Consider the following 12,484-nt stretch of genomic DNA (forward strand, 5'->3'; position numbering starts at 1 on the left):
TGTTCCAAGTTGGAGGCAGTTGAACCTGGAAACCAGCAAGATGAAGGTGTAGAATAGGGTAGCTTTCAAAATAGTCTTGGCCCTTGTATCTTGGATATGGGAATTCAGTAACTGTTAATTTTCAAGCTCACGTAAATTCTGCATAGTGGCTGGGAAGAAAAGATGGCAGTTTTCAGTTAGATTAAGGGCATTTTTTGAGATTGCTCATGTTGATTTTCTTTGGTTTGGTGCCACCAAGTGACAAAACTGTTTACTGCTGCTTTTTAATCAGCAGTGCATAATTTTAACGAGAAGTGCTGCACTTTCTAAAGTAAAGGAATATAGTGGTGTTCCATGGTTTTTTGGGTTTTTTTTTTTGTCAGACCACTTACTTTGCACTTTGCATTACAAAATAAGTTTTTGATAATTTATCACAATAATAGAAACCTCTAGGATAGCTCTAGGAAAACATTGACACTTGTACAGCGGAAGAGTTATCAGAACAAGGATTTTCCACATTTTACTCTCAAGGAAGAACATTTTTTAATATTGGAGTGCTCTTGCTTGGAGAGCAGAATGTTGTAATTTTTAGAAAATTCAGTAAGAGTTAGTTCTTCAGACAGCTTGTGAAACCATTCTCTGTTCTACCTTCCAGGTCATGCAGCTCAAACTGATTTCAAAGTATTCCTTCTTCTCCTTCCCCAAATCCATATGTTGAGACAAAGCACAAAAATCCGCAACCGAAAAGACGGTTCTTAAGGAGTCTGAATGTAAATAGGATTATAAGGGATAATTGCTATCTTGGTGTTGAGATTGGTATTGATTGATGAAATAGTTTTTGATAATAATACTAATGTTGTTCAATATTAAAAAAAAACAAAACATTTATATTATATTACAAACTAACAAATTGTGGTATTTCAGTTACTGATCAGGATATTTGTCTGAAAAAGAAATTGTCTTTAAAGCCTGACAGTCTTATTTTGCAGTTAGGTTAGTAAAGTTTTGTAAAATCCAATTTTGCTTTTCTACACAAACAATCAGTGGTATCATTTTACTTGTATCTTGTAGTCTCTCTTGGCAGTCAGAAAGGCTAAAAATACTTTCAAATTAAAAATTGGTTTTACAGAACTTGGTATAGAGGAATATGAAACAACTGAATATGTGTTCTTGCTTAGTTCTTAGCTGTTGTTTCCAGATGAACCGGTGGTAGTTTTTCTTCATCTGGTCAGATTCTTCATGGAAGCGATGCACGTAAGTTTTTTAAATTTACAGAATCTTTTATATAAAGAAACTTTCAAGGCTTAACTTAGTGTGACTTGAAAATGTTGCTATCACTTTATTTAGTCCCATCTATGGTACAAGATGAAAGTGTTTCATTGTTCAAAGAATGCCAGTTGTATAGTAGCTTTCTAATGTGGAGCTTGATATAGTGTGTGAAGTCTTCATAATATCTACTGTCAAAATTGAATGCATTCCACTCGAGGCCCCTTTCTGCTAGCAGAGTTGCTCTACCTCTGCTGAAGGAAGGATGACTTCCTCACCTCTAGGCCACTGACAGAAGGGTTGTGTAGATCAGTAGTCTCCAACCTTTTAAAGTACACATTTGGCATTTAAAAGCGACCCAAGATCTACCATGAGCTGCTGCTGCTGTCACCCCCACCCCTTCCCCAGCAGGTAAGTGTATGGGTAGGGAAGCAGGGAGGGAGGGCAGATCAAGGCAGAGTGAGAAAAAATTATTTGGGGGCGCACATCCCCAACAGGTAAGTCTAACTTGGCCAGGGCCCCGCTCAACTTACCCCTACTCCTGCCTTTGCGTCACTGTCCCTCACCACGGGGGTCTTGATCTAGCCCCTGCCCCTTCCCTCCCCCATGAACTGACTCGCTGGGTTGGGGCGCACACGTGCATGCACATGGGCACTCAGCCCCCCACCCCAGCCTCAGATAGACTACAAGAGACTCCAAGATCTACCAGTGGATCAAGGTCCACTAGTTCATGACCACTGGTGTAGATAGTCCTCTGCATGTTGCCAGCTGCAGTGATCCCTTCAGTTGATATCTTCCCAGAATGTTCTTCTTGCTGGCAGCAGAGCTGCCGAGTAGAGGAGCTATGTGGACCTGTCAGAATTACCTGGGCATGTATATCTTGCGGGGCTTAGTGATGACATCTGCTGTATGCCACCAGAAGTTCTGTCTCAAACCCATCTGCAAGGGACCCCTGGATCCCTGAGTTTCTCCCCACTGTCCTGCCACTCACCCCAAGGAACAGACGCAGCTTGCCCTGAGAGTTTCTTGTCGGCACCTCAGTTTCTCCGCCCTTACACTGGGCTCTGCAGCTGTAGTGAGGGATCTCTGCTGACCCCAAGTGGCCACCAGTTGTGGGTTATGAAAGAAATTATCGGTCTTCCTCTTTCTGGAGAGAGTCAGCACAGAATATCAGCTGGCCAAAAATCACATTTTCTACCAGCAAGTCAGTAAGGAGTCAAACAACAGAATAACTTAGTAGCTAAGATGAAAAAAATATGTAAACAAAGCAGTCCATGAGTTTGAAGACAGAAAAGTAAAACAAATACAGATTCTTATGCTCCTGTCTCCACACCTCACCTTCCATGAGAGTCCTTGACACAGTTCTCGAGATTGGCCTTCCTCCCGACTCTACCAGTCTTGGTAACGGGGGTCAGTGTAGCTAGGCTCTAAAAAGCCTGCAAGTCATCCCCCAATTAACATTTATTCTAATGCTCATGAGTCATCGCCAGAAAACTCTAGGGTACCTGGAGTCCCTCTGGCCTGATGGGCCATTACTTCCAGATGCCCCTGCTTACTGTAGACTGTTACCCCCATCATAGAATCATAGAGAAGCCGGCTGGAAGGGACTCTCAGAGGTTATCTAGTCCAACCCTGTGCCTGAGGTGGGATCATCCCTATCCAAACCAAAATTCTAGACAGACAGTGCACAGGTGCTCCCTTTCTGTTCATTACTGTAAAGAGCATTTGCTCTGGCCCTAGAACATAGTGGCAAGGGTCCATTGGCAGTTTTGCCTACTCCTTTAATTCCATATCCCAAACTATCAACTTATACATAGCTGGCACAAAATAATCCAAACAGTCATGACAATAGCTGTAAATGGATACAGCATAACGTGGGCTTCTCAGCAAGACCGCACTTCAGTACAATAAAATCAGTACAAAAACAATTATGACATGCAGCAAATCTCAAAATAAGGTTTTGGTATTATCCTTTGACACTGCCTTTGTCTAAGAAGACCTCTTCTTCAGCATTAGAGCTTATTGATGAAGTTTTGTGTTTCTTTAACTTTACTAACATAAAATTCAAGTGATGCAGTGTCTTACTCTGTAAAGTTTGGTGGAATAGGTTTCTCCTAAACTGATATAATTTTATCCACAATAAACAGATAAAGGTAAAGCAGCTCAGAAACTGTTCCTAGACCAAGTGTTATTGAAGTGTGAATCCTAGGGATATTTGATTTGTGTGATTCCTCTTTTCCTCTCTTGCAGAACATTGTCATGGCTAGTTTTCAAATAAGATACCACAGAACTTCAGCTAGGGAATATAAGACATTTTTTCCTTTCTTGGCCTGTAGCAAGTAAAACAAGTATACTAGGAAAGACCATAGCTGTAAACTGAAGTTTCACTGTATTCTGAAGACTTACTTTTCATTGTTGTCCAGTGGAGGCAACTAGGATAAATTGTATTTTACATTTACAATTTTGACCAGTAATGTGCTTCTGTGGCACATTTAAACTACACACAAAAATACTGATAAGGAATTACTAGCAACATCAATTCACTGGTTTATGTGCCACAGAAAATTAGTTCATCTCAATGTCGTTTAATTTTTGTTGCTGCTATTTGAAACATGGGTACAGTAGATTTAAACAAATAATACACAGATATGAACAGTAATTACTTCACTGAGTTCCCTAAAAATTAAAATTACTTCTGCTTGAAGTGAGAAGGAAAATTAATTCTTTATCATTAGGATACGTGCAACATGATGGCCACTATGAGAACACATACAGGAAATAGCAAACAGCTTTGATAGCTATTTAGCATTTTTTTTCAGTCTGCCTGCTTGCTTGTTGCTTCCTTTTCACAATAGAAAATGTTACAAAGCCAAGAATCTGGGTCCATGAGAGGAAAAGGAAATGTTTGGATTTGTGCACTGCATAAGGTAGAAATCGCATGAGAAAAATTGTATGCAATCATGAAATTAGCTGTGTCACAATTACATCTACAAGAGGTAGAATTATGGTTGGATGGGTACTGTGAATTCTGGCATCTCGTAATTTGACTTTAACATTTTAATTTTAATGTAGCAAAATGGTTGGCTAATATAAACCTCAGTTAAGCCTCAGTAAAATTAAGTAAAATATTTTGTTCCTTGCATTGTAGTAGGTTAGTTTTGAGACATGCCTTATGGAGGGAAATTACATTTACAAAACTTTTTTTTTTTTTGTTCAGCCTCATAGGCTCCCAAGCTGAACTTTTTTCAAACTCTGTTTATTCATAGTTGAAAATTCAGAATAATTAGTCTGGATTGGTGGATGGAGAGGTACAAAATGACATTTCTAAACTATTAAACTGCAGATTAAACAAAGAAAAATGCTTTCTGTTATTTCCTGTTGAAATAATCTATTTATTAGTGCAATTAGAAAAATAGGAAAATTTTAAAGATGTTATGGGAGTGTTGCCATTGCCCAAAGGGGTGGTTGTCTAATCTTTATTTTTGTGTGCGTGTGTATGAAAACCAGTTTTGTCTGCAAAGGAAGGAAACTTCTGGTGTGCAGGCCAGATCTGGATTCAGATAACACCTGTTATCTTTGTGTTGTTATAATAATAATAATAATAATAATAATAGCGGAACAGCTTAACTAGTGGTGGAATAATCAAATAGTTTGAAGGATTTTGCATAATGATTCACACAGGATGCTTTATATATCATTAAAATCTTCCAGTTTCGCACACATTTTAGGAACTGTCATGTGACCCAAGTATTTTGTAATTTAAATAAAAAGGCTAAACAAGATAGAATCTTGCCTGCAATTTAACATTGTACATTTGATATCAAAGAATCATGTCTGTCTAATTTTAGTTTGATGTTAAAACTGACATTTCTTGTCAATCTGAAGATTATTACCAGATGTCAGCTGGAATAGCAGATGTTTGGTACTTTTGTGATGAGTTTACAAATTGGATTCACATTATTTTTTCCTTGAGTCTTTGGGCTATGTTTCTACTATGTTTGATTCTAATTGAGATTCTCAATGTATTCTGCAGTGGAAGTTCCAAAGAACCTTTGTTTTACACCTCAACTTCAGGGCTCAACATCATTATTGTTGTTTCTGTGCTTGAAAAGGCATTGGACTTTCTTGAGAGTCTGACATAGCTGCTTTATTAGTGATAACTTTGAAGTGATAAAATAGGCTGAATGTGCTGCTTTACTTCTCTCCTTGATTCTTCTGGTGTGAGCAAACCAGAAAATAAAGATTAACAGTTTGAGCACACTTTATACAGGTAGACTTTCCCTTCCTCAGTAGAAATGCATCTTATACAAACAGAAGAGCTCTACTTATCAGTATAGGACAAGGTATACTGGCTAGGTCTGTGCGAAGCTTCAGTCCCTGATTCGATTCGGCCCGATTTGGTGGCCGAATCTCCGAATCTGAATCAAATTGAATCAGGAGACCCTTCAATCTCTCCGAATCGATTTGGAAAGATTCGGCCATAGACACAGCTTTAAATGTTTTTTCTACATACCCCAAGGTACCAGGTGACTCAAATGCTGCAATGCTGGGGTGGATGGAGGATCCTACAGGAGTGAAAGGGGCTTCCCAGCATGTTTGGCAGCAGACCCAGAAGTGGACCAGAAGCACTTCCAGTCCATTTCCGGGTCCACTGGAGAGCACGCCGCCGCCCTCCCCCGCCTCCCCTCAGCTTAGCGACTGGTGCCTCCTAGGTCTGGGGCGTACCCAGGGTGCCCCCAAGAAGGCATGGAGGGGCCTGAGCACATGCTCCCCACCCTCGGTGCTCCTGTGGGACGCTCTATCCACCCCACCATCGCAGCATTTACGAGCCACGCCTGGTACCTTGAGGTATGTAGAAAAAACAGTTAAAGCTGTGTCTGTGGCTGAATTGCCGATTCTCCGAATCGGCATTGAGTCTTCAGATTTGGGCCAAATCCAATTTGAATGTGGCCCGTTTCACACATCCCTAATACTGGCCAGTATGGTTAAGTTGTTATAGTAGGGGTCGGCAACCCCCAGCACGTGTGCCAAGCATGGCATGTGAGGCCATTTTCCTCAGCATGCACTGGGGCCGGGGCTGGGGCCTGGGTGGGGATGCAGCAGCTGTTTGTAGCCTCCCAGCTGCAGCTGGCCCCAGCTCTGGGGTAGCTGCTGCCAGCCAGGAGCCCAGGCTGTTCCCAGTAGGTGGCTGGGAGGCTGCAGGCCAGGCTGGGAGCAGCCCAGGCACCATGGCTGGCAGCAGCTAGCCCAGAGCTGGGGCCGGCTGCAGCCAGGAGGGAGGCTACAAACAGCTGCTGCCTCCCCGCCCCGGTCCAGCCCCAGCAGGCATACTATAGGCACCTGCTGCCTTCCTGGAGCCAAGGGCTGGGAGTGGGGAGGCAGCAGCTGTTTGTAGCATCCTGGCTGCAGCTGGCCCTGGCTCTGGGTAGCTGCTGATAGCCACAAAACCCAGGCCACACTTCCCATGTGTGCACAGGAGCAGCGTGGGCAGCATGCAGGGTTGTGCCCCTCGCTGCTGCCCCTACCTGCGGGGGAAGTGTGGTCAGGGGAGCTGGGAGTGGCAGGCAGCTTTCTGCGCCCCCCGCTGTGCCCTGCCATGCTGGGTTCCAACGGTGCTCTGCAGAAGCGGTAGCAAGGGCAGTACAGCGGGGAGCATCACGGGTATCTGCTGCCTCCCTGGAGTGCAGCAGCTGTTTGCAGCTGGCCCAGGTTCTGGGTAGCTGCTGATGGCCACGGAACCTGAGCTGGGGGGCAGGGGCTTTGGGTGGGGGGCACGGGGCATGAGCAGGGCTGGGGGGCAGGGGCTTTGGGTGGAGGGGCACAAGCAGGGCATCTTGCCATGTTTTTATTTTTCTGGCATGCCGGCACTCTGACACCTTCCAAGGTAGGCATTGTGGGGGTTTTCGGCACGCTGGCCAAAAAACGTTGCCTACCCCCATGTTAGAGTATATAATTTTTTTTTCCTCTGTATTGCTAAGTAAATTAGAAAAAAGGAACAAAATATAAGTGTAGAAACCAAACATATCTCCTTACTTGGAGTATAGAACACTACCATTAAACCAGTACACTGATTCATTTCAACCTTCCCACTTTATTTATTGAAGCATTTTGTGGAGCATAAGGGATTGATGTGAATGTAGAAAATATGGCTTTATAAGTGTGATTCTGGAACACACAGAAAAACTATTCTCATATTCATTAGGGCATTACAGCTTATTTCAACTGTTTTCTCTCTCTTTTTTTTCCATTTTTCCCACTATAAATATTTATTTTGACAAATTGTCTTACTTATTCAGTGTGTATTTGAAGACCATACAATCTTAAGTTAAAGCACAGTGACAATATACAAATAGTAAGAACGGTACTAAGACTGAAAAAACTGTCACAAAAATTAAGTTGTATAGTTGCTTACATTTATGACCACACACTGAACATCTTGGTGAAAGTATAGATGTACACACTGTTTAAAAATCAGTTAATTGCAGTATTAAAAAGCCTGAATTTATGCTTGTTCTGAGTCATCTGACTTCAACATTTTTGGATATTTGGAACAGCATGTCAGTGGTATGAAGGCATCCTAGAATTGGCAAACGAGTATGGCAGACCCCAGGTAATATTTCTGCCCCAAGAGACTTATTTCTACGCCCAACTTAAACCATGGTTCCTGGTGAGTTTTGGAAGGGCAGAAAAAGTCCATAAAATATATGTTGAAGGACAAAGACTCCTCCAGCCCCCACCCTCCCAAAAAGTTGAACCTCTTTGCCCCCAAAGCAAATTCTTCCACCTCAGCTCAACTTTAAGTGGTTCCTGCATACCAAATATAGGTTTCCTAATTGGAAGAAGTCTGTTCTGTATCTAAAATCCTGCAGAACAATTATGTTCAAATTAATCAAGGAGGGTTAGATGGTTGTGATAATTTCACTACAGATAGCCTTTGCCTTGGCTGATATGTCTGCACAGTCAAATAACCAGAGCCATAATTATCACAGTGAATTGGGCTTGTATATTCAGGGGTCTGGCAATACTAAGCGACTTACAGGCCACCATAAGGGGCCTGTCTTTGGAGGGAATGAACTTGTTCAGTGAGGAAACAGGTGGAGCATTCTATTGTCATGGATTTTAGGAGCCAGGGATCTATACACTTGCCCCTGTAAGAAATCAGGTAAATAAGAGGCAGAGAATGCAGTATTACCCCCAGGATCAGCAACAGGGTATCTAGTGAAGAATCACAGGGCACAGACATAAGTTGTTTGTCATGTGATCGACCCCTTGAAAATGCTCTATAGCTGTGCTCTTATAGAAGTGCTGTGATGGGAGGAAGGGGAGAGAGCTCTGTCTGGGGTTTCCCCAGCCTGCACTAGAGGGTGGGGCAGGTGAATTGGAGCTCCCTTGAGGTGGGAGGGCTCTAATCCATCCACCTCACCCTCCAGCACAGGCTGGGCAAACCTCAGATGGAGCTCCCTCCCCTCCTTTCCCCCATTCCATCCTGAAGACGGTACTGGAGCTGGGGGGCATGGAGTCTAGGGGAGAGACAGGCAGCCTCTTTCCACTGGATCAGCTCCAAAGTGGATCTTGATCACCCTCTCCCTCTTCCCCCCCGAGTAAACGGAGAATGTCTGTTGGATTGGGGTGGGGAGGGGGGAACACTGTAACTTGTGGCACTTTTTGTGAAGCACCATAAATTACAGTACAGAGCTGCATGTCTGTCAGCACCTACAGGGGGACCTTACTATAATCAGTACACACTACTGTCCAGACACCTTGGCACTGAGTCTTCTTGTAATGTCTAGCGCAATATATCTTGGAAAGGACTTTCTCTTGTCAGCTCATGGCTGATCTACAGCAGATCCCTGCAGGAGATGGCAGCAAGCCTTGATTGTACCCTTTCTCTATTGCATTTGTCCTTATAAACAACAAAAAAACAATCTTATTGCATCACAGAAGTAGTGTTTGTGAAACCTTGTTTGACTATAAATAGGGGACTGCCAAATTTGAGGAGGCGTCTGATGGATTTTGTGTGGGGGGAGATCAAGGGGCCAGCCTCTGGCTGAGGGGTCCCAGTAGCCCTGCTATTCACCGCTGATCGGTCATGAGGGCTATTCATCATGTGGCCCTGCCACTGATTTGATGGAGAGGGGTAGAGCCACATCATGGACAGCCCCCTGAGCCAGTCAGTGGCGAGGGGTTGGAGTGGCAGCCATTTTGGGCTCCCCTTCGTGCTGGCAGCCTTGCTTCCACCCTGGCAGGCTGCGTGACCAGTTTGCAGCACCATGAAAACTTATTTTTACTAAATGCCTCCCCCCTGGATTTCGTGGCCAATGCTGGATTTCGCAGTGTCTGTTAAATCTGCAAAATTGTGATTTCAGTAGGTCCCTAACTATACATTAGTCAAAATAGAAACAGAAATTTCTGTTGGTGCAGTTGTTATTATTCAGGAGGGAGAAACATAAATATGGCTGAGCCTATTAGGCTGAATATTTGGTATTCAGGTATCAGCTGTTATTGCTGTATGTCAGCAGCAACCACACTATGGCTCATGTTATTCTGCTCTCTAGCAAAATGTCAAATGAACAAGGAGGTTTTGGTTCCCTCCTGCCTCACTGCAGAAGTGAAGTGATGGAAGGAATTCAAGAATGTGCACAAAGAACTCCTTTCTCTACTCTCCACACAAGGCTTTAAGGCCAGTTTGGGAAGGTCAGCAGGACCACTTGTACAGGCAAGGCATCTGGTCCTTGGATGATGTAGTTTTTCTCCCCGGTGTTACGGACCCTGGAGCCACCAAGTGCCATTCTTGCTTGTTTCTTAAAAAAAAAAAAAAAAATGGTGCATATCTTGTGCTACAACACATCTGCAGTGTATTTCTGCAATGTGTTTCATCAACAAGTGAAAAGGTATGGGCTTTGGTTTGTCTGAAAGAGAAATTGGCTCTTGTGTGGGGACCATTGATATAGCATAAATTCTAATGGATCCTTGCTGATTCTTGGAGGCAATCTGGCAGACTTCCTAAGCACACAGTCTGTTATCACTTATGAGTGGCTACCGTGGAAGTCCAAAATAGTTTCCATTCCTGGGGAGTTTAGGTCATAATAGATCTGTTTGATAACTGCCAGATTTTTTGCTCCTGATGGGGTTGTGAGCTAAAGTTCATTGCCTGATTCTTTTCTTTTCTCCCTGGAGTTTAAGGCCTCTTATATATCACCTCCAAAGTGTTTTCCAAAAATCAATAGATGGCTGTAATCAGTTCTGTAACTTTATACTGCCTGGGGCAATTTTGGTTGATAGACCTGCTTATTCAGCTGCCATTCCTGTTCTCAGACTGCCCAGACCCAGTCTTGCAGCACTATAGTTAGATAATCGATCCAGATCCAGAGTTTCTGCACTGGATAGTCTGGTTAGCTGGTTAAGCACCACGGACAGGGACTGCTCTGCACCAATATAATCTGATGCAGAGTAAAAAGAAGCCCACCAGGAGGACTTAATTAAGATATAAAAGATTCTTTCTTAATTTGAATCGCCCTGGTTTCAGCTCTGCCTATTCTGAACTACTTCATGTGAAACATGCTGTGTATTCTCGTAGTTCAGTCAAGATTCAGTCTGCTCTATGCCTATGCAGCAGTGCTCTTTGTTCCTTAACCTAATATAAAGTTTCCCAAGGACCTGTTACCTGTGTCCAATAACTTGCTCCTGCTTCTATGTCTTTCTCTTGAGTCATTTTGTTCTGAAGACATTTTAATTGTTGCTTTAACTTTGGAGAATTGGTGAGACAGACCAGTTTGTTGTTGTTGGGTTTGTGGGTTAGGTTTTTTTTGGTTGACTCTCCACAGTCTTTTGTATCGGGTCACTCAGACTTCTGAGTGGCTGGGACTGTACCATGCTGCACGTCGAGCATCCTCGTCTCCCCACTCGCCTTACTGTGCCAGTGCTGTGTCATACCATGTGCCTTCTTTCCCTGCCTTCCACCCCAGTACCTTGCTTACTTCTCCCCTCAACACCTCATACAGTGTTGTTGCTTCTTCAAGCTGCCTGCACGACAAGTCTCTCACTGGGGTTGTAGAGAGGCAGCAGCAAGGCGCCAGACTACCATGCGTAGACCCTGAGATGGTGCAGAGTCATTTGGAAGAACTGGATGCCTTTAAGTCGGCAGGCCCGGATGAGCTCCATCCGAGGGTGCTGAAGGCACTGGCCGACATCATTGCAGAGCCACTGGCGGGAATATTTGAAAGCTCGTGGTGCACGGGCCAAGTCCCGGAGGACTGGAAAAGGGCCAACGTGGTCCCCATTTTCAAGAAGGGGAGGAAGGAGGACCCGGGCAACTATAGGCCAGTCAGTCTCACCTCCATCCTTGGCAAAGTCTTTGAAAAAATTATCAAGGCTCACATTTGTGAGAGCCTGGCAGGACAAATTATGATGAGGGGAAACCAGCACGGGTTCGTGGCAGGCAGATCATGCCTGACCAATCTAGTTTCTTTTTATGACCAGGTTACGAAATGCCTGGACACAGGAGGAGGGGTGGATGTCGTATACTTAGACTTCAGGAAGGCCTTCGATACGGTATCCCACCCCATACTGGTGAACAAGTTAAGAGGCTGTGACTTGGATGACTACACAGTCCGGTGGGTGGCGAATTGGCTGGAGGGTTGCACCCAGAGAGTCGTGGTGGATCGGTCGGTTTCGACCTGGAAGGGTGTGGGAAGTGGGGTCCCACAGGGTTCTGTCCTTGGACCGATACTCTTTAATGTCTTCATCAGCGACTTGGACAAGGGAGTGAAATGTACTCTGTCCAAGTTTGCAGATGACACAAAGCTATGGGGAGATGCGGACATGCCGGAGGGCAGGGAACAGCTGCAAGCAGACCTGGACAGGTTAGACAAGTGGGCAGAAAACAACAGAATGCAGTTCAACAAGGAGAAATGCAAAGTGCTGCACCTAGGGAGGAAAAATGTCCAGCACACCTACAGCCTAGGGAATGACCTGCTGGGTGGCACGGAAGTGGAAAGGGATCTTGGAGTCCTAGTGGACTCCAAGATGAACATGAGTCGGCAGTGTGACGAAGCCATCAAAAAAGCCAATGGCACTTTATCGTGCATCAACAGATGCATGACAAATAGGTCCAAGGAGGTGATACTTCCCCTCTATCGGGCGCTGGTCAGACCGCAGTTGGAGTACTGCGTGCAATTCTGGGCGCCACAATTCAAGAGGGATGAGGATAACCTGGAGAGGGTCCAGAGAAGAGCCACTC

The 12,484-nt window shown here is 44.3% G+C and overlaps 1 protein-coding gene across 1 annotated transcript in view; it reads left to right on the forward strand.

Annotated features, from left to right (window-relative positions):
• Window positions 1-1,162: 1,162 nt before the first annotated feature.
• The window catches only part of ANKRD28 (ankyrin repeat domain 28), a 162,706-nt gene continuing 151,384 nt past the window's right edge, over window positions 1,163-12,484 (forward strand). Inside the window, exon 1 of the mRNA XM_014517957.2 lies at window positions 1,163-1,233. Within this exon, the coding sequence (XP_014373443.1) occupies window positions 1,219-1,233 (15 nt within the window). The 5' untranslated portion in view covers window positions 1,163-1,218. The remainder of the gene's footprint in view (window positions 1,234-12,484) is intronic.

The sequence above is a fragment of the Alligator sinensis genome, unplaced genomic scaffold (genome assembly GCF_000455745.1).
Source record: "Alligator sinensis unplaced genomic scaffold, ASM45574v1 scaffold29_1, whole genome shotgun sequence".
NCBI lineage: Eukaryota > Metazoa > Chordata > Crocodylia > Alligatoridae > Alligator > Alligator sinensis.